The sequence below is a fragment of the Pithys albifrons genome, chromosome 2 (genome assembly GCF_047495875.1).
Source record: "Pithys albifrons albifrons isolate INPA30051 chromosome 2, PitAlb_v1, whole genome shotgun sequence".
Classification (NCBI taxonomy): domain Eukaryota; kingdom Metazoa; phylum Chordata; class Aves; order Passeriformes; family Thamnophilidae; genus Pithys; species Pithys albifrons.
In genome coordinates this window covers 16,256,318-16,278,895 of record NC_092459.1, presented here as the reverse complement: position 1 = coordinate 16,278,895, position 22,578 = coordinate 16,256,318, and the positions used below count along the sequence as shown (strand labels likewise).

Sequence of the window (22,578 nt, the reverse complement as noted above, 5' to 3'; positions counted from 1 at the left end):
GAGGAAGCCATATGAGGAGTGGCTGAGGGCACTTGGTCTGTTCAGCCTGAAGAAGAGGAGATTGAGGGGAGACCTCATTGCAGCTACAACTTCCTTGTGAGGGGAAGAGGAGGGGCAGCCACTGATCTCTGCTCTGTGGTGACCAGTGACAGAACCAAAGGGAATGACCCGAAGTTGTGTCAGGGGAGGTTTAAGTTGGATATTGGAAAAAGGTTCTTCCGCCAAAGGGTGGCTGGGCACTGGAACAGGCTCTCCAGGAAAGTGGTCACAGCACCAAGCCTGAGATCAACAAGTATTTGGATGATATTCTCAGGCACATGGTGTGACTCTTGGGGATGGTCCTGTGCAGGGCCAAGAGTTGGACTTGATGATCCCTGTGGGTCCCTTCCAACTCAGCACATTCCGTGATCCTGTGAAATGTTCTGCAGCTACTGTTGTTTGCCTGTATTCATCATGAGCCACAGTCACATCGCTCAGTCCTCAATTCAAGTAGCATCTCGTATTTTCATTCACCATCCACTCTGTAATTTTCTCACTTTCATTACAGTCAGATGATCAGAGCAACTATGGTGGCATACAGTCTTTTAAAAAAAGTCACAAAAAGAATCACATCCCCTGAAATTCACATATAATTGCTATGCCTGTAAAATGTTCATACAGCTCACAGACTCACTCATAAAAGAAAAAACCACTCCTAAAATGAATGATTTTGCACTTCTATGAATATTCAGAACAGCACAAAAAGGACTTCCAGATGTCTAGTAAAACAAGAGGAACTAACCAGGTCAAAAATTTAACTAATCACACAGAAAAGTGACTTAATCTCTAGCTTTATTTTTGTTTTGCTATTAGATGTTTAGCTTCCTCCTCTCTTGGACCACAGACAACAAATGAACAAATGAAAATTGTTTCTGTTACTTGCTAAAACTTTTTCCACAGTAGTTACACATGCTAAGTAGGGATAAATAGTTCTATAAGGGCTCAGAATATCTTTGGTTTTCTTACTCAAGTGTTAGAACTTTCTGTGAGTGATGTTTTTCTAAGTGAGACTTGGCTATTTCACTAAACCTTTTTTTTCTTTTCTTTTTTTCATCAAAGAATGAAGAACTTAATTGTTCATTACTCTAAGGTACCTTACTTAGGCCAATACACTAGAACACATTCTGCATGTAGAAGTGAACAGAAACCATGCAAAAAGAATTTAAAGTTAGTTGGTGGATAGGACCCTAGGAGCAATCAGCTTTATGTTTTTATAAACCTGGCCACGTTGGATCAGATGAAAAGCACATCTGCATGACTATACTTTGTCAGTGGCCAAAGACAGCTTCTTACTGACTGCTGGAGCCATGCCCTGCTTCTCAGCCTGCCATCTCCCCTGTAGTTTCTACATGTCATGGTTTAGTGAGATATAATTTTTATTTGCAACAGGAGTAAAAAGATTCCTTTAACTACTTTGTAATCTCAGATGTCAACTTTTGTCCTAGTTACAGCAGCCAGGACCAGTTTATCACTACGTGGGTGTAACCAAAACTGTATTCTACACCCTCTGTCTCATTTCTCATGGCCTGTTAATAATGGACCATTTGCAGCATCTGCCCAGGCCACACCTGACCCCTCAGGCTGCAAGCTGGGTGTTAGAGAACCCTGCCAGGCCACGGTTCTGTCGTCACACCAGTCAGTCAGCTGCGATGACTCCCCTCCTGGGAGGCATCAGCACCTTCACACCCAGGCTGAGGGGTCCAATAGGCTATGAGGGACTGGCACAACAGGCAGTTGCAACAACACAGACCATCAAAGATTCCAAAAGCACCCCATGACTCACAGAGTTAAATCATCCACTGCAAAACTCCCTGCACCCTGGGGGAGGTACTGGGCATTCCCACCTGAACCAGCGGGTACATAATCTTGGGGTTTGGGAACTTCTGGTATCCCTTGTCAGATCCAAAGGAGGACCAGAACATCAACAGGACTAACTGCCACTTCCAACCAGACTGTGACCATCATCCTCACCAACAGGTTTTTCTTTCCTTTTACTTTGGACTCAAGGGGACCACGTGGGGCTCAGCACAGGGCTGACAAACACCACTCTGTTTGTGCCCCAGGGTGTTGGGTTATACATCAGGTTTCTGGGGGTTAAACCAAATTTTTCTATCATTGTAATTATTGTACTCTTTCTAGTAAATTGTAACTCTGACTTTTAATCTCTTTTGAGTTGAGATCATTTCTCCTGCCAGTTTACCTTTAAACCAGCACAGCTTTGAATAAACTTGTCATAGAGCTGAAGTAAACACTAGAAATTTATATATTAAAAAAACCAACAAAAAACACCCCAAACATAAGAAAAAAAAACACAAAATTTTTCAAACTTGGCTGAAAAATTAGTCTGAAGAGATGCTTTCAGGCAAGAAGCAGTAATTGTGATGATGCTGCTAGCCATTATTATCTAGCAACACAGAAGAAACAAGGCTTAAAAAAAATTTATTAGACCTGGAGATGCAATTTGGAAAGACCAGAGCAGTTTTAGGTTTAAGTCCCTCCATTACAGTCTCTCCATTTTCAGAGAGCACAGAGATGCAATTTGTTTTAAAGCTACACTGAGAGTTGATGGAGTTCACAAATAGAACCTACACCTCTGTGCTCCTCTTCCAACTTACCCATAAGTCATCTCTCCTTTCCTCACCTTCTCTCTGAGCGATCTGTACTAATAGTAATTTCCTTTTATTGCAGACACTTTCTTTATCCTCCTGCCAGACAAGCCTGTTAGATAATTCAGAGACAAGAAGAGGTCCACAGGAGATACAGAGTCTGGGGATGGAGGAGGCACAGGTCCGTTGAGGGCCACCACAACACACAAATCAGCCTTCCAAAATTTAAGGAAGACATACTATATATAGGCTACTAGAAAGGAGCTACACATTTCATTAAGTACAGGATATGCATTATATTGTGCAAAAAGTTTTATTAATTTTTAAGTAAGAGTTACAGCCATCTCTGGCCAATCACAAAATGTTAGCATATTATCAAACTTCAATATAATCAACATTTAGTACTGGTGAATATTATATACCAGCTCCTATACAAGAGGAATACCAAAACCCCCACACAATTTGCTAAGGAGATGTATTGGTGTAATCAGGAATACAGAGCATCCAGCTGAGCAGCCAGACACCTGTTATAAGGAACCTCCATGTACTGCCTTCCACCAGCATTTCAGGAAAGGTGCCTAAAAATAAGTGCATGTGTAGATACTTATATTACTTCATCTCCTGCAGAATGAACTGCTCTGTTAGGAAGTGCTGTGCTTTTTCTGCAGTTATTACTCTACAGTAGCAACGATGATAAGCCAGTTGTTGCCCACATATAACAGCTGCATAAAACCCATTTGGGGGAATCATGAATGAGGGTCCCACTAACCCATCGAGTTACCTTCTTGTCTGTTTTCCCACAACTTGCAGAAACTTTATTTAACACAACAGCTGTGTTCCTCTAAGAAGACAACCGATACAATCCTAAGATCGACAGCTCCATTTCCTTATGGGCATGAACACCAACACGATGGGCAGATGTGCCCAATGGGACACGTGCACAGACACGGAACTCACAGTGAGAGACCCACAACTTTTCCGTAGGGTGTAACCAACTAAAATTCGCGATTTGCTGGAAATGGTTTCATGTTCTCTCCTTGCAAAGGCGTTTTTTATTTCTTTTTTTCCTGAAAGGGCAGAATCAGCTACAAGAATCTCTTTGACACAGACGGTGTTTTCCTTCCACTCCCGAGCCCAGCAAAGGCTTCTCCGGCGGGGGAAGGAGCAGGAGCCGCCCGGGGGGACCAGCCCCGTCCCAACCCCGCAAACAGCGCCGGCCGGAGGGGGGACCGCCCGCCCCGCTCAGCCCCTGCCGAGCCCCAGCGCGGCTCCAGAGCCCCGCACGCCGCCGGTGCCGGCTCGGGGGAGCAGCGGGCGCCGGGCGGGCTCTACCCTGCCCTGCCGCACCACACACACGCGGCTCCGCAGCCACTGCCTTTCCAGAGGCAGGACCGGCACCTGCCGGGCCTCTCTCAGCCTCTGGCCGTGCTCACCTGGAACTCCAGCCCATAAATCACCGGCGCATCGTCCTCCATCGCGACCACTCAGCACACGCCAACACTGCCCCCGCCGCTCGATGCTTTATGGCCCTCGGCGCGCCCCGTCGCCCGCCGCTTCCGGGAGCTGCGCGCGCGCGGCCCCGCCCGGCTCGGCCCGCGCGCAGGCGCCCTGCTGGGGGAGCGGCGCCGGACGGAGCGGCGGGAGGTGATGGGACATACGGGATATGTGGGATGGAATGGGGTAGATGGGATGGGATGGGATCTATGGGACGGGACGGGACGGGACGGGACGGGACGGGGGAGAGCAGAGCGGAGCGGAGGCGGCCGCGGCTCCCGCGCTGCCGGAGGGTGCCCGTGTGGGCGGCGGGGCGGCCCCTGCGCTGCGCCGGGCGGGGGCCCTGGCAGAGGCCGAGCCCCGACCCCCGCCGTGGCGCCGAGCCCGGCCCGGGACAGCGCCAAGCTCCGATTCGGGACAGCGCCAAGTCCGGCCCGCGACTGCGGGGCCGCGGCAGCTCCACCGAGCGCTTGTCCGCTGGAACGGGACCCAGCTGGTCTTGAGAGCGGTGAAACAAATGCCGAGGCCCTCGAACAGGTTGCCCTGGGAAGTTGTACGTCAGTTATAGGCAGTCACCAATAGGACAAGGGGGCACGGGCTCAAGCTCTGCCAGGGGAAATTGAAGTTGGATATCGAAAAAAAATTTTTTACAGAGAGTAATCAGGGATTGGAATGGGCTGCCCAGAGAGGTGGTGGATTCACCATCCCTGGAGGTTTTTAAACTGAGATTGGACGTGGCACAGAGTGCCATGATCTAGTAAATGGACTGGAGTTGGACCAAGGGTTGGACTTGATGATCTCAGAGGTCTTTTCCAACCCAATCCATTCTGTGATTCTGTGATCCCCATTCCCCGAGCGGTTCAAGGCCAGGTCTAGCTCAAGGTGTCCCTGCCACGGAACAAGATTTATCTTCACAGTTCCCTTCCAACCCAAACCATTCCATGATATGATTCTATTATATTGGTTCACCTGTGTTTAGTGGGAGGCATTTGCTCTTCAATCCTGGTGTTGTTCCGACGTGCAGAAAGAATGGAGAGAGAATGTATTTTCAGAATTAATTTATTCTGTGGTTAGATGTTAAATGGAAGATGTCACATGGGGAAATTACTATGTTTTTAAAACAAGAATTTCAGTATTTGTATGATACTTAGGAGTTTCACTGTGACACCTGAGCAATACCTGAGTACTAAAACTAATTCTTGTTTTGGTGGGGACTTTTTCCTCTTCAGCTACCATGGAGAATAATGAAAGCAATCCCAAGGATGCAAAGAACACCTCAGATGAAGATGACAACAGAGACATAGTTCAACAGAAAACTCAGGACGAAGTTCTTTTTCATGAGGAAACCATTGATCTTGGTGGAGATGAATTTGAGTCTGAAGGGAATGAAACTGTGTCAGAAGACTCAACTAATTTTGCAGATAAACTTAATGAACAAATGATGGAGAGCGTCATAATTTCAGATTCACCAAACAACAGTGAGGATGATACAGGTGAACTTGGTTGTCTTCAGGAGATTGTAGAACAAATGGAAGCTAAAGATAATCAAAAAACACAACCAGAAGTGGATAAAGAAGAGTTTTTAAGTAATGAGAGTGAAACTGAACGTGAAGAAACACCCAAAGACATTTCTGAGATTGGAACAGATGATCAGGTATCTTTGAAAGAAGAGTCAATTCAGGAAACAGTGAAGGAGGAACCAAAGTTGGAAAATAACATTTCTGTTGATATAAAACCAAATAATATTAGTGAAAACAAACCTGAGGACCAAATATCGTCACCCAGTACAAGCAAACCATCCTCTGAGGCTGAGCCTATTCCTGTGTGCACCATCTTCAGCCAAGCAAACAATGTTAGTACCCAGCCACAGTTGTTCCTGCCTGATGGTTTTGAGCCTCAGATGGTAAAATCTCCCAGTTTTAGTAGTATAATTGAGACTCCAGTGAAGTCCAACCCACAGGTGGTTCAGCCAAGTCCTAGTCTAAGCAAGTTCTTTGGCGACACTGTTAACACTAATACTCTAGGTTCTGATTTTTTTGATTCATTTACCACATCCAATTTTATTTCTGTTAGTAATCCCAATGCAAGCTCTTCAGTTCCAGAACAAATGTCCTCTCTTTCTAACGGTGGAGATGGTTCTTGTGCATCATCTAACCCTGCTTTCCCTGGGCGCAACGGGAGACCTGAACCAGGTGGTCCTCCCTCGTCTCTAGAAATATCTCAATCCCCCAAGCCATTCTCCCAAATCCAAGCTGTTTTTGCTGGGAGTGATGACCCATTTGCCACAGCCTTAAATATGAGTGAACTAGATAGAAGAAATGATGCTTGGCTTCCTAGTGAGGAAACAAGAAATGTTCTCATTTCAGTTGCCACGCAGCAATACAGCACCATGTTCATAGATAAAGAGAATCTAACCATGCCTGGATTGAAATTTGATAATATCCAGGTAAGAGTCTGTTACTGCATCTTAGTTATGATTATATGTTAGAAATACTGTGTAAGATCTGTCCAATAGTCTGTATATCACAGTGCTTCATATTGTTGCTGATGGTCACCTTGTGTGTATTACTTCAAACCTAATGAGAAAGTTCAGTGTCACTGCCTACTCGTACATAAAAGGGGTAAAACCAGATCTAATTTATTCATAGGGACATTTGTTGGGTACCTTGGTAACCAGTGTTGGCAATTTCCATTGAATCCAAAGCTGATTGTATTTTTAAGTACTTTGTTTCTTGTCCTCCTAGTGAGATAATGCTCCCATTTGGAATACCTACAAAATCTCTGTGCTGTACAGCAGTCTGAAAGCAGCCAGCTTTGTTTGTTTGTGGAATTCACTGTTACAACTAAGTGGGAAATAATGTGTTTTTGCTCATGTTCACAGTGTTCTCAATAATGTTAACACTGACTGAAATTCCATCCTTTCTGCCTTCCCTAAGCAGTGGAAAGGTATAACCTGTAAGAAGGATTGAGTGCTGCAGCAAGCTACTGGGAATGGATAACCCCAAAATTAAGGGGAACACTCTAAATGAGATAATGAAGTGGAAAACATTGTAGTAGAAACTCATTTTTCCTCTCCTGTCAGAGTTCCCAACTGGTGAGAAGGCATAAAGCATTTTTTTCAGAATTTGAGAAGTTTCAGTCAGATCTATTCAGGATTTCTAATGAAGCAGTTTTATTCTGGCTGTTCAGCCTAGGCTAGGTATAGTAATTTGGGGGTTTTTTTTCTTGCAATGGGCTACTTCTACTCTCTGGTATCTATGTCTCTGGGTAATGGAATTGTTGTTTAGATAAATGGTGTTGAGAGTTTGGGTACTTTAGTCCTTAATTGTGCATAACAAAGATTATCAGTCAATAGTCAAATACAAGCAGAGAACAATCTGCAGTAACTTCCCAATCTGCTGGAGCTGTCAGCAAAGTTTCTGGAGTGAATCAGGTCCAGATTTGTGGATGACTTATCTGACATATGTTCGGGTTCTGTCGCAATAAGTGATACCAGTTTTAGATACATGCCGTGCTGCTGCTGCTTTGGTTAGCTTTGTCCTAAAACATTTGTTTGTGGACTGATAATTAGCATGAAAGAAAACACCGTCATGGGGAGCTGCTACTTCTCCAGTCCTTCCCACCTTCCTCAAAATATCTCTTAGACCTTGATGAGTTACTCAAGAGTGTGTGCAATTTCCCTCCTGACAGCTAATGGGATGAACAGAAGGGTTGATCCCTTCTGCAGGCTTCAGAGATGAGAGTCTCCTTATTGCAGGCGTCCTATTTCACAGTAGTTCTTTCTCACTTTCATCAGTCCAACCATGGGTTAAAGGCTGCTTTGTGCTGATGATTCCCTAAATCTGGCCATGTGCACATATGCAGACCTGCCATTTAGTACATAATTGAAAAGAACACTTTTGGCAATGTCTGCGTGATGTATTTCTACCATAAGACCTGATCTAAAGTCATCAGTGGAATTAAAGGGCATTCCTGCTGCTTTCTTCATTGATTATACTTTATAAGCAGTCTCATAGATATGTCAGCAGGGACAAGTTTTGAAGGGCTTTGTTTAGGCATCTTTCCTCACTTTCAGTTGCTGGTTTTCAGTGGCCTGAGTGCATGCTTTGACTGACTTGACATCCCCTAGTTTGTTATAATTGTTCTGTTCCCTTCTAGTACTGCAAACTGTGTATTTAATTGAAACTATAATTATAGAGTACTTGAAATGTCAACTGAAACATCGTGGGAGGCATGTTTTCAATGTTAAAGCAGCCTCCAACAATAGTCATTATGCCTTTGGTATGAACGGTTTGCTAATGCTAAGTGTTAATCCAAGGTGTTAAACCAGGCAGGCTGCGTGCAGTGGACAGAGAAGTTGGTTGCAAAGTGCATTTACAGCGAGTGAACCACAAATGTGCTTCAGGGAAGGACTGGAATTTTGCATGGCGTGTATTTGAAGAGCTTGATCCTTTATTTCTTTCCCTGCTTTCTCAAAAAGAGTTTGTATAACAAGTGTGGTGTCTGAAAATTTGTTAAGTTTTATGAAGATAAAACATACCAAAAAAATAGCAATTTTTTTTATTTCTTCTGTGTTCTAATTTTTGATGATCATTTAAGAAACATTATTTTTGAACTATTGGATTGTGAATGGTATGGATTGTCTGTATCCGTGTTCTCCAGCTGTCAGAACAAGCCTGAGTGCAGCTTTTTATGCGCTTTCCATTATGTCTCTTTTCATGAGTTGCTGTCTGCTGTCATTGTCCTTTGTTTCATTACATTCATTCATCTTTACTGTTTCCTTCCCTAAAGTACTGTTGGGTCCAAAGTGCCTCCCTGACATCCGATCCTGTCAGATCTCGGAAGCTAAGTAGGGTCAGCCCCGGATTAGTACTTGGATGGGAGACCTCCTGGGAAATGCTGGGTGCTGTAGGTTCTAGTCCTGAGGACTTCACTGTCACTGTCCAAGCTCGCTCGGCCGTGGCAGATGAACCTCGGGGCTGAAACGGTGGGGCCAGTTCTGCGCACGCTGAGCCTCACCTAAAATCCACTGCGCAGGCTGGAAGGGCCCACCCACGTGGGGACAGCCCTTCCCAAATCTTCGTTAGCAAAGCCGACCGACACAAACACACAGACAGACAGACACACACACACACACACACACACACACACACACACACACACACACACACAGTTGGGGGAGATTAAAAGTTCTTTGGACTCTTCTGTCTGAAAGGTGGATATCTTGTTTATTCATTGGATGAGTGACAGCATTAGAAGTAAAATATTTTCATGGAATGAAAGAGTAGTTGCAGTCACATTCCTTCCCATTGTTGTCCATGAGGAAAGTGCAAACATTTAATACCAATTATCATAGCTATCCTATACTGTATTTTATGCATTTCATCTTTATGCCTGATTCTTCCAGTTAGTTCTTTTGAAATTAAGAGCACTTGTTGAAGGGTTGCTGTTTCCTTTGTTTTATGATGTCTCTATTTTTTGTGGGTATTTAGGGCTAGCCTATCACACACAAGTTTATTTTTGATCAGTAGATTGCACCTTTCAAGTTAATATGCATTGTGAAAACCCATAAAATTTACTGTGTTTCATCAGATCTTTGAGGAATATTTTGTGAGATCTGTGAACGCTGATAGTATGAGAAGCAAATAAACCTGAAAATGTCAATGCTAACTGAAACCTGTGCATGGAAGAAAAAGAACATAGCAAGTTATGTAGAGTAAATGCAGAAGGTTTCATTGCAATGCTGTAAATACATGTGCAGTTATATTTATTTCACATAGTGCTGGAAAATAAGTCTTTCTCTAGAGAAAAGAACTACATTGCTCAGCTTTAACTCTACATTTCATTTTGCAAAAATAATGTTTAAATTAGTCTTGTTATGTGTCTTCTTCTGTTCCATGAACACCAAGGGAGATGCAGTAAAAGACTTAATGCTTCGTTTCTTGGGGGAGCAAGCTGCAGTGAAGAGACAAGTTTTGAACACCAGTTCTGTAGAGCAGTCATTTGTGGGCTTGAAACAGCTGATTGTAAGTAACAATCTTTGTAATTTAATATGTATTAAATACTGTGCTTCCCTCAAGATAATTAGGAGTTACCGACCGTGAGGAGAAACTGGGAAAAAAATCTGCGTATCAGTCTCTTCATGGTCCTGCAATAGTGCTCACCACATTACAGGAGTTTTTAATGGGGATGACACTGGGGTTTAAATATTTGGTTTTAAATCATGCACAGTAAACACTTTTTTATATGCAAAAGTTAGTAAAAAGATTATCTTAAGTGACTGTAAATTTTTATGTAATGTAAAAGGTTGCAAAACAGTTTTTCATCACTTTTGTTCACCTGTCTATGAATTACTTATGTTTTCACCTGAGTGTTCTACAAAAAGACATGCAAGTTGTAAATGGTAAGCAAAGCTGATATGATAATTTCAACTGTTTATTTTTGACTTCAGTGCAGGAAAACTAAAGTTAATTGCTTTCAAAGGAAAGCTTAATTTAATCCTTTCATTAATGTAAATATTTCCGTCCTGAAAATAGTTGTATCTAGCAGCCTTTTGAACCTTGGCTTGTTCCTTCAACCACTGTGTTCCTGCATGAAACTCACTGGTATTACGTAATTGAGCCTTACTTGTCAGGGTATTTTTGACTAATTTTTGAAAAAAATTCATGAAAAATTACTGAGGAAAAGCAGTGAGGAATTGTAGGTGTTAGTACAGTCTATATTTAATTTTTAACATCCTTTAATTTAACTGTGTGACTTTATTTGTAAAGCTCCAAAAGACACAGCTTTTTTGTCGTGTTAAAATACTCCAGGAGGTCTCTGCAAGCCTTGTTAAAGGAATTCAGCAGTAATTTTGGAAACTAAGCCTAAAAAACCAGATTGTAATCTTCATCCTAGACACAGATATTTTTCTGTTTGTCTCAATGTTTTGCTTAACTTGAGAGTTTGGAGGGGAAAACAAAATCTTATGGAAGGATCTTGTACCCATCAGTGTCTGAGCATTTTTTCTGCACTTCCTTTCTCTCTTCCAGAAAGGGAGTTTTGACATATGGCAAACATTTTTCCATTTAGCCTGGTAGTTGTGTCTGTGCAAGATGTTCCTCTGTGCTGCAGACCCCCCTGTAGCTGAGGGGCAGTGGCTGCTGCTGGTCCTGTTTGCACTTTGAGCATCCTCCTGAGTTCCAGACGTGCTGTGTTAGGGCTTGGAGGTTCAGGGCAGCAAACCCAGCAGGCACTCTGCAGCTCTAGGGTTTTTTGCTACCTATAGCACACTTTTTTTCAAAAACTTGTCCTAGTGGAAGGGTATGGGGTTTTTGTAAAATGGCAGCCATTCAGCTAGAATGGCTTCAGTTTTCAAGGCTTTCAGTCATTAGCTGTTGGTTGGTTTTTTAGGGTGCAATATAACTATTTCTCAGTTGTGTTTGCAGAGCTCTGGAGTTTTCTTATGATAAGAAGTAGTTGATCTTTTTTTCCCCCTTGCAAACATTGCTGTTTTTTCCTGAAATTTTAGATGTGGAAAATTTAGTTCTGTTTGACAACAGTCTTCAAAGTTACAAAAGATTTCAGACTTAGAAACATCAAAATCCTGTGTTGGATGATATGGATTAAAAAGATGTATGCTTTTTACATGCATAATAGGCAAGAATAACATATAATAAGTACTCTATTGCCAATCACCAATTTTACTTTGTTTATGAGTGAATTCCTGACAAAATATTTGCAATGAATAAATCTTCTGATGCAAAGGACCACTTACAGGAAATATTTTCATGAAGATCTTGTTAAAAACTAGTGAACATTGGGAATATTGCTATGCAGTTTCCATAAAGTTACAATTTTTTTTCTTTAGGAATTATTTGTTATCCTTGTGAACTACACATGAACATTGGAATTAGTAAGATTGTCGCTCAAATCAATCCTTTGCAGCAACTTCAAAGATTTTATTTCAGTTGGGTCCCCAGTACAGAAGAGAAATGCTTGGAATCAGGATAGACTTCAGCTTCAGACTGATACCTGTTCTTTAGGTGTTCACCTGTGAACTCTTAAGCCTGCAGAGGTCCAATAATCCAGTCACTGGCCGCATCTAAATTTAGATGGGATCCCATCTAAAAGTCTCAAGAGTTGCCACATGTTGTACAAAGACACCAGTGGCAGCTGAGACCAACAGTGAATGTGTAAGGTTCTGTTTTGAAAAATTTATTAGGTTTGAATGAACTTGGGTGAACTCCACTGTATTTTGGAATGGAAAAAAAATCAGAAAAAAAAGAGGAGTATTTCAGGCTTGTGTGCTTCAGAGGAAGCTGCTTCATTAGCATCTGGTTACTGTTCTAATCCTGTGTGGATGGGGAAAACATACTAAATGGCTCACTGGTACCCCAAATCTTCTTACCACATGTCTTCAGATGCAATTCTGAAGCTTCTCTAGTCTACAATGCAGTTGCTTCTGTTTGCTTGTTTGTCTGTTTCTAATCAGTTCTCCTTCAAAACCTTCTTTCCTAATCAAAGCTAAAGTTGTTTACAACAATATAAGTGTTTTGGTCTCATGTTGCTTTTTAAGTCAAGTTCTTTTCACAGTATTTGCTTCCTCTTCGGTGGTACTTTGTATGGGTAGGCAGCAGTGGTAATTCCACTTCTCAGATTTTATTTTTAAAGGCAAAAATAACCCTTCTCTAGTCATCTCATCATGAATGCCTTCACAGTCATCTTAGGAGCTCTTCTCACAATCTCCTCCCATGGAAGCTGATATTTTTGTGTTATCGCTGCCCAGAACTCCACATGTTACATTGTAACTTACATGACTCTGCATGTTAAAGATTCTGGTTTGCCTTTTCTCTTACTCTGATACTGCAGATCATCTGATCCCTTTTTAGTGATGTGATCTTACATATATTGACAGTACTTCTTGATTAACTCTACAAATGCAGATACCAGCTCTTTGCACTGGGGTACAGAACAATATTTTAAATTTGATTGATTGCAGTGTGCATCCTAGAGTAATAACTTCTCAGATCCTTATAAAAGTTCCAGTAAAAAATATTGAAGTTAGAAACAATTCTGTGGGTAAGATGAAATTAGTGAGTGCAGCAAAGAATGTTGGATAGAGACTGATGTCCTTTTGGGGGAATCACAGTGCAAACGGTCTGCAAAAGGTTCCCGAGGTACAATTAGTTGTCAGAAAACAAAAGTTATCGAGAAGTTAGTAAGCTGAGCTTCCAGAGGTGCTCCTTTTCTGATGAGACCACCAAGAGCAGCATCATGTCTAAGACAAATAGTTGTTCAGGAGGAAGTGAACTCAGGTTGTTACACTTGGCTAACAAAATAGTTTTGGTCTTATAGTTGTTTGAGCGAGATTTGTACCAGTAACCCTAAGATAGTTTATTGAACAACTGTACTTTGACATTTTGATTTTCTGCTATCAAATGGGTAACAATGAATTGGAAATGTTTTAATAGAAGAGACGCAGCGTGAATTGGCGTAGTTGAATTAGTTTTACAACTTTGGGGCTTGTAAAAGATACAGGAGTGCTGGAGCAATTAAGCAAAATAATTCTGCAATAACTTGTGAATAGTTACACATTTATACAGGGAAAGTTTTTATATTTTTCAACTGAAGGCAGAATATTTGAGTTTTCAGTTTCTATAAAGTTTTATCCATCAGGCATAGGAACAATCATTTACATCTAGATCAAATAAATGTAAGGAAGAGCTTCACAGTGTTGCCTTGTTTTATAGCATCAAATACAAGCTGCAATTGTGTTACTTCCTGCTATTCCATATTTTAGATTACCCTCTTTTGAAGAAATAGCACACTCTTTTTTAATAGAGACCTTTCTGATATTTTGAGCTGTAAGCCACAGGACAATTCTGTCTTGGATAGTTATTATACCTAAAAAAAGACTGCTGATGTTGCCACTGTAAATACACAGTGTTAGCTCTAAGTATGCAATCATTTCTTCAAGCTGCCAGACCAGGAAAGGGTTACTAACTACATTTTCTTAACTGATGTGAAAGTGCTCTACCAAAGTAATTTACAGAGGAGAGGCATGTCATAGCTAGTGGAGGAGGACATTTTAATCACTTTAATGGTGTTACATGTAGAGTTAATGACTCCCTTTGAGTGTATTTAAAAAAAGTCATATACTGCTACTTTTGCACGTGACTAATGTTGTGCTTTTGCATATGTTTTACAGTATAATAAATCAGGACACAGTGGTATGGCATACATACTCGCTTTAATAACTTATAAATTGTCCTTAAAAATAGGGTAGGTTATTGTTCTTTTGTGTATAAATCAGTGAGCAATTTCTCACATTTTCATAGCTGATTTGAAGGAAGATACAAGCAGCATGAACAGTAGCTGGGTGCTTGTGGGAAAAAGTTGCATTCCCACAGTAAGAAGCATCAATTTATTGGATAAAATTTCAGTGGTTTTCCTGAGAGAATGAATAATGTTATAAATTGTCTTTGTGTATCAGTGCAGTTCCCTTTTTATCACTGAACACGTTTTCTGTAGACATCAGTCTTCATGACTCGCTTTGCTAGACAGAAGAATTACATTTGAAACCTGTTGTGCTATGCATTTTCCCTGTCTGTGTGTAAACCTCCCCCAGGACTTCTGTGTTTTTGAAGAACAGAGAAGTTCTGAAGGAGGTAATGCATTATCTACTGAGTGGCTGATCTGCTTGGTCTACCTTTGATGTGTGTATCGCAGCCAGTACTGAAATGTTTTGGTTTTCCTTTTCTTAATTTGTGGATCTGCATATCCCTTAGTGATGTGGTCCTTATATATATTGAAGTCCTTCCTAGATTACTTCTACAAATGCAGATACCTGCTCTTTGCACCAGGGTCACAAAACAGATCTTAAATTTGATTGATTCCAATGTGCATCCTAGGGTGTTAACTTTTCACTTCCTTACAAATGTTCAGTAAAAAACATTCACGTTAAAAACAATTATGTTTTTAACATATTTGCTTATGAAAACCTTTCACTAAATAAACATCTGGACTAATCCTCAAAAAATACAGGAATCATACAAACTGTTAGCTTTCATTAGAAGAAAAACTTCATACCTCTGTGGGGGAGATCAGGGGAAATAGTGCTAATGTCATGTGTGGAGAGAAGTTCTCTGCTGCCAGCTGCTGCTGTGTTGGTGAGCTATTTCACAGTAATATTTGGCTGACAGTACTTTCTTCTTGGAGAAATTAATGTTTTCACACAATAGCAGATAGAAGACTTTATCATCATCAAATAATTATTTTTGTCTTTGAGGATATTCTTCACTATTTTTGATGCTATATCTGAAGCTGTGGTGTCCATATTTGCCTTGGGCCTCTACTTAAAATTTACAAACAAAATTCAGGAACAGGGCCCCGGGTTGTTAGGAGTGTGTGGTTGTAGACCATAGGAAATGTGAAAGTAAGTGACGTGCAAGGTTTTGGAATAACTGGGTAAAGATTTCTGGTAGACTGGCAACTCTATGTTTGGTCAAATTTGCCAGACACAGTGATATGTCCAGAGTGATTCAAATTAAGCTGTACTGCCAGCAACCTTCTCTTAAACTTCCACAGGGAATTACGCTTCATGACGAGCAGGCAGCTCTAATTTTGAAATCATGATGAATATTATGTTTTATTTTCCAGCAAAGACTGTTTTCACAATGACTGTCAGACTTGCTTTTCCTGGCTGTCTTGTTCTGTAAAGAAAGAGAGTTTTTTGTCCATGCCTGAAATAGAATTTAAAAACTTGTAGCAACTAACTAAACGATCCGTTATTATTTTGGATCCTAAATCTCCCTTGGGAAGAAAAGTTGAGCAGTTTTGAGTCTGTGTTTGCTTCTATTCTAAGGATAATAGTAATGCAATTTGTCTCACCAGGAAAGGAATGAATTTCAGGTAACCCATGTCAGTATCTTTCTGCTTTTCTAAGTTGATACAGGTAGATGTTGAAGGATGTTATTAACACATTATCAATTCTGCTCTTCCATAAGAATGCAGACATCTGTGATTCTGACATGCTGGTTCATGGTTTTGCGGCCTTGTTTTTGCATTTCCAGTGGAACTCAACTTTTTATCTGGCATTTGAAATGCAAGGGAGAGAGATGAGGTGGTTGGCACATGGTAATGTCTTTGTCAGTGGACCTTTGAACTGTATGGCTGCAAATTGGGGGCCAGAAAGTATAAAAACTCTTCAGTTGTTACTACTAATTTTTTGATGTAACTGTTTGCTTTATCATCATGTTTTCTATAACATTGCAGAGAATTTAATAAGAATACCAATTCAAGGTTGTATCTGAATTTTGCAACTGCCAATAAAAATATATTTTATTCCTTACCATTTCATCAGATAGTACGAGAATTTCTATTACTTTTTTTTCAATATATTTAAGAAACTATTTGGAAAAGTATTACTTTCAGGAAGAAGATGTATTTATTTTAGAATGACCTACTGGATACATATCTCTTGAAAAACTCTTCTGTATGATAGAGAAGTGTGATAGCCTAAAATCTGTGAAGCATTAATAAATGTTTTAAGGTCTTGGTGTGCTGTATCAGGCAATACAAGGCAGAAACATTAATAGGAATACAGTGTGGCATGACAGTGCATTTGTCTAACTAGGAATGTTTTTGTTCTATAAATAAAAAAATAAATTTAAGAACATTTTAAAATTAGTCATGCAATGGAAATTCAGATGTTTACATTGTATATGTGAAATAATTGTTATTGTTCTGAATTTATCATTTTCTGCATTGTATTGTTTCTTGTCCTTTGTTCTTGATTGCTGGGAATGTTCTGGGCAAGGTTAGGAAAGTTGATTTTCATTGAATGAACTGCAATAGGGGTTGTAATCTGAAGTACTGAAGTCAGTAAGATAAGAATCAGCATTGAATACTTTATAGTAGTAGAATAACTTAGATGTGATTATGGGTAATGTATGGCTGGCAATATTTTTCTCCTTTTGAGGACAAAACAAAGTTGTGAATATTACAGTATTCATTTATATTAACAACCAGGATACAGCATTAAGTTTAGAATTCCATATGGTTTTGTATATCCTTTTTGGTTTGTTTATCCTTTTCGTGATCTGTTAATATTAATGCTTGATTTCACTTTTTGCCTAATTAGGCCTGCAGCTTTGACGAATGTCATTCTGCTTCTTGCTGGCCAGCTCTCCTGCCCTTGTCATTATTGCAGATGGGTACATGTTGCTGCTTCAGGCAAAATAAGCAGTTGTGTATTTTAGGGACTTTATGATTTTGCTACTTACTCTTTTCTTCTTCCCAGAGCAGTAAAAACTGGAGGGCAGCAGTTGACTTGTGTGGGCGGCTTCTGACTGCCCATGGTCAGGGATATAAAAAAAGTGGCCAACCAGCCAACCATACAACAGATTCCTTACAGGTATGTCTAAAGATACACCCATGTCACTGTTTTCCAACAATATTCACTGTGGCATTTTTTTAACATGATCAAACTTCTTTTCCTAATTCTAACCTAAAAATTGAGCTTATGTAAACATTGTAGTAAGTCACTTTTTCTGTCTTCTTACGTAAAGTAGGTCTGCATTTAAAACGAACTATTTTTTTAATAAAATTCACTTTATTGTATGCTTTTAAAGGTAATCACATTAGCAAAATGAATTGTGTTTTGTTGTCTTGAAATACTCGCTGTGAGAACTATCTAGACTGTGAACTTTGTAGTAAGATTTCAAATACAGAAATGTGTTTGATGTTGTTAAGAAAGTAAGAACCCAAATTAGTACAATATTACAAGTAGTTCAGATGTACCCCAGATGAGAACTCATGCTTTTGGCCCTAGTAACTATAAAGCTCATGGAATTTCACCAAAATCCAAAGAGATTTTAAAAATAGTGTAAAATTGGAAAAACAATTAAAATATCAGATTGATAATTTGTACATGCTAACTCAGGTTAAAGAGAGGTGTTCTGATTTTGATGCAGGGCAGTTTTTGAACTTCTTCTGCAAAATCTCACTACATTTACAAACAATAAAGCCATGAGTTCTCTGTTTTGTTTTAATGATCTGATGGAAAGTATTTTGTGAACTAGCATGTAAATATAAATCCTGATTCTTGGCAGTGAGTAACAGCGAAACTCTTTACTCAGCTTTTATCAGAAAAACTTAGAAAGTTGGAATTGTATTTGGATGTGGCTTGTGATTGAAGCTAATAACAGACCTTCCCCTTTTATTTTTTTTGTATGTATTAATTTTTAGCTGTGGTTTGTGAGACTAGCACTGCTGGTAAAACTGAATCTATTCCAAAATGCAGAAATGGAATTTGAACAATTTGGAAATTTAGACCAGCCTGATCTTTATTATGAATATTATCCTCACGTATACCCTGGACGAAAAGGTAAAATACTTGATTTATCAAATGCTTTTTTTTTTTCCATTTTTACCGGTCATTATAAAATACTAGTTGGATTCAGGGGTTTTTAAGCCTAAAGCATTGGTGAACTTTGGATTATGTTGGGTTTGATTTGTTTTTTTTTTCCTATAATACAACTGACCACTGCATTAAAGTATTGTTTGCATTATGGAGGTTCCTATAAGGAGTAACAAGGAGTAAAACAATATAGGTAGGCAGTGTATTTCATGATGCTGCTACAGAGGAATGGTTTTGACAAGTAAATAAAATTGTTTTGATCTATGGTATTGAAATTAAAGCCCACTGAAATTAAATATCTCATTTTAACCAGAAACAGACTGTGAAAGGTGATGGGAGAGTTTATAGAAGCAGAATCTACAAGCTTTTCCTTCTAAACTCAGCCAGGTACTATAGGTATGCTGTTTTTAGTACTTGGTGCCCATGCAGGCAGGTGCTAATGCAGGTGGTATTTACTGGTTTCTAGGCTTAAAAGGGGAAAATTAAATTTAGAGCTAATTTAATAATTCTCCTTAATTTGAAAAATGGTTGAATATAATATTATTTGTTTATTAATTGAAAGTAAATAAAAATCAGAAGTTTGCTATGTATCTCATTGTTGAAGAGGAAAAAAACACCACCAGCCTCAATTCTTTATAAGCAGTTTATCTCAAGTTACAGAGGCACTACTTCCCACTGCTCCAAATAGCCCATAGGTTAATCACAGAGTTCCTCTACTCAGGGTGTGCTAGTCCTCCAGAAGTCTAGGCTTGAAAAATTGCTGGGTTTAAGAGCAATTTTGCTCCTGTTCAGGCTATTTTGAAATTTTATTTTTTCCAAATCTGTTATTTAGAAAAAAATAACTCTCTGATGCAAGTACACTGTTGAGTGTTCTTAATGTATTTTCTTTGACTTTCATTTTTAAACCACAGTGTATAATAAAATGTTTGTGAGAAACAGCTGTTACAGGCAGTGACACTCTGAAAAATTAGAGTCCATTTTGCATGAGAGGTTGGCAGTCTTGATGAGGTAACCCAGAAATACTGAGATTTAGGGTTTACTGAGGAAGGGCAGTTGATGTCGGAAAGTTGAGATTTTTTGCACAAGACTGTTTCAACTGTTGAGTGATACAGAGGAGCAGCTGTAGCCCAGCAAGGCCAATGTGAACTGCCTAGAATAAGTCTCTCTGACCTTACTCATACTCTTGCGATCTACTGAGAAAGAACTGTGTAATTTTTAGGAGTGAGAGAGGTCTTGGTCGTCAGGTTGGACAGCTCCTTGGGTCTAGTTAGCTTTGGGCAGCTCTGCACTTGATGCAGTGCTGCACAGGATTAGTCTTCCCCAGGCTGTATGTATGTTTCCACATCTTATTGAATATTAAAAGTAAGTTCTTTTTCTTGAAGAAAAATCCTTGCAGGCCATGTCAGTATTTGAGGCACTTGAGCCCTCGTGCCAGAGATCATACGAGTAGGAACAGTTGAGGACAGTCTGGACAGTGGCTGCAGGTACCCATCCTGGGACTGAGCCCTGGATCCAACTGTTCTTGCAGCAACCACTCAGCCACTGCAGCTATTTAATACAAATTATGAGGGTATTGATGGTAGAGAAAGGTGAACATAAGGAAAATATTCTATTTCATTAGTACATGTTTCAGTTCATTTTTAACAGTGGAACATACCAACCAGGACTGTGATCTGATCACTTGTAAGGAAAATAGGATCAAGGTTGGATGGAGCTGACCTGCTAGTTGTATCTTGATAAAGGTGTGGGAACAGCTCTCAAACCTTCCTTATGTAGTTTTGAGGAGACAGAGAAATGCTGTTTGTGGGGACATAGGAGAAAACAAGCAAGTCTTTTCTGGCTAGCATTAAACTACACTGTGCTAGATTATGGTTAAAGAAGTGTAGTATAGATGCATCATTAACTGCTTAATTTAAGTAATAAAATAGAGATAAATCATTAATACATTTTGTTTGAAATTTTTAGTATGAATACACAATCCACTGCTGTTTGGTAATTTTGCATATAATTTTGTGGTGTAATAACCATAAAAGAAAGGGTTTTGTTTCAACATTTTAGTTTTGATTCATGGTATATAAATGGAGTAAGCACTTAAAAGTCAATTTAGGAAATGAGAGTATAGAAATAAATAATGTACACATTAATTGTAATATATACAACATTTTACATAATTTCTTTGTTTTCAAAGTAGTCTTATTAAAAAATTTAAGAAATTAGAAATTTTCCTGGGTTTTATGCTTGAAGTGAGGAAAGTTCTGAACTTATTACAGTAATCTCTGAGAAATATACCTCAAAGGATTTAAGTTACAAGTAACTCTTTGAGGAGTGGAAGATGTTTTTTCCATTAATTTAACTTAACATGGTCCTCTTAATTTCCCTCTGAAGCTCTTTTAAAGCTCTTTCCGTTTTGGCTGTGCTACTGATCTCCAGTTCATCCTCATATTTTGTATGGCATTTGCAGCCATGCTGTGCATGGATCCCATTACTGTTGTCTTCATTGTGGCTGTAAACCCCAGTCTTCCTGAAATCTTCCTTTCCTGGTTTCTGTGGGCTCTTTCTTCAGTCATCTCCATTGGCTGTAGGTGTGCAGCCTCTTGGGGGGTGTGATCTGCTGGAATCCTTGTTCAGCCAGTGAAGTAAGTTAAGTTACTCTTGGACCATTCCTATTTTATACAGGCCAGAGAGCAAACTGTTCTCATTTTCTAGTAAAATCTTAAAATAATCTCAGTTATAGCTTTATTTCTTTTAAATTCATCTGTATAAAGGTTAAAAGTCTGATTTTTTTTTTAATAAGATAGGTCCTTAGGTCTGGAACTCTGTTCCAGTTTGGTTCCTGCACAAATCATTGTACTCTGTGGGGGATATAAAGCTGAAGTTTTGTCATCGTTCTCATGACTAATGGATTTCAGGGGGTTTTTTTACAGTTTTGACTTTGTATTTACACAGTCTGGCCTATTTCTATTCATAACATTTGTTTCTTTGTTTGTCATGATATTTAATGAACTCTCACGTGATAGATTTCCCAACCTGAGATGGCCTTTCCATTGGTCATGCCTGTGAGTTTCTGAACGAGTGAGAGCCAGCAATTAAAATGGAACATTCAAATACTATGTCATGCTTTTATGAAATAATTTGATCTTATGTTTAATAGACCAGTAAGTTACAGAAACGTTATTGCTACCAAAGTCAGTGTTCCAAAGCTACAAAACATGAGAACAATTTATTTTGTATACAAAGACAAGAAGCTGTATAAGTGAAAACTGGACTTCTATTTCCCTGACTAGAGGTTTATATAACATGGTGTGTTATTTTTCTTTCCTTTCCCCTTTTCATTCTCCTTATGAAGACAGAGCATCATCTGTATTCCTCTGAGTGAAAACAGTCTTTTTTCTCTGGTGGAAAGTGCCTATATGAGGAACATGTCATTAAATAACTAGTTGTTTGTGCTCTAGAAACTGGTTTCATACTGTACACCTTCCTATGAACTCTGCTACTAATTCAAGCATAAGTTTTTTTGAAGTGTGGCTGTGTTGCGACTCTGGGGTTACAGTAGTGTGTGCTGCAATGGGCTGACACTTACAGATGCATAGTGATGGTTTAAAAACATTATATAATGTATAAAATGTATATATATATTTCTCTCAAAATAGTGTGACTCTAGGCATTACAACTACTGATTTAGAATATTTTACTAGGTCTATATTACTTTCATGACTTTACTAGTACTCACTGTAGCTAAAAGTTTTACCAGAAATACGTGGAACAAATAAATGAAAAAAATAATTGTCTGAGATTTCATTTTTATGTATCCTTGTTTACTGAAGTACTGCTCTTAATTTGTTTCTTTTATTCAGTTTTGAAGTTTTGATCCTCCTAAAGGAATCATGTCATGTGTGGCCTGAAACTGTCCTTCAATCTCATGTTGTAAACAAGTTTTTAGTGTTGAGGGATAAGGTGAATTGTAATAAATTATTATTGTTATTACATCTAGTAAGCTTATAAAATAGCAAAGTACATAATGAGAAAACTTGTTTTATG

The 22,578-nt window shown here is 39.4% G+C and overlaps 2 protein-coding genes across 2 annotated transcripts in view; one reads left to right on the top strand and one right to left on the bottom strand.

Moving 5' to 3' along the window:
* The window catches only part of EIPR1 (EARP complex and GARP complex interacting protein 1), a 70,552-nt gene extending 66,344 nt beyond the window's left edge, over window positions 1-4,208 (bottom strand). The window contains exon 1 of the mRNA XM_071548393.1: window positions 4,079-4,208. Within this exon, the coding sequence (XP_071404494.1) occupies window positions 4,079-4,120 (42 nt within the window). The 5' untranslated portion in view covers window positions 4,121-4,208. The remainder of the gene's footprint in view (window positions 1-4,078) is intronic.
* Window positions 4,209-4,228: 20 nt separating this feature from the next.
* TRAPPC12 (trafficking protein particle complex subunit 12) overlaps window positions 4,229-22,578 on the top strand; it is a 50,601-nt gene continuing 32,251 nt past the window's right edge. Inside the window, exons 1-5 of the mRNA XM_071548392.1 lie at window positions 4,229-4,289; window positions 5,369-6,585; window positions 10,049-10,165; window positions 17,422-17,535; window positions 18,369-18,507. Of these exons, the coding sequence (XP_071404493.1) occupies window positions 5,374-6,585; window positions 10,049-10,165; window positions 17,422-17,535; window positions 18,369-18,507 (1,582 nt within the window). The 5' untranslated portion in view covers window positions 4,229-4,289; window positions 5,369-5,373. The remainder of the gene's footprint in view (window positions 4,290-5,368; window positions 6,586-10,048; window positions 10,166-17,421; window positions 17,536-18,368; window positions 18,508-22,578) is intronic.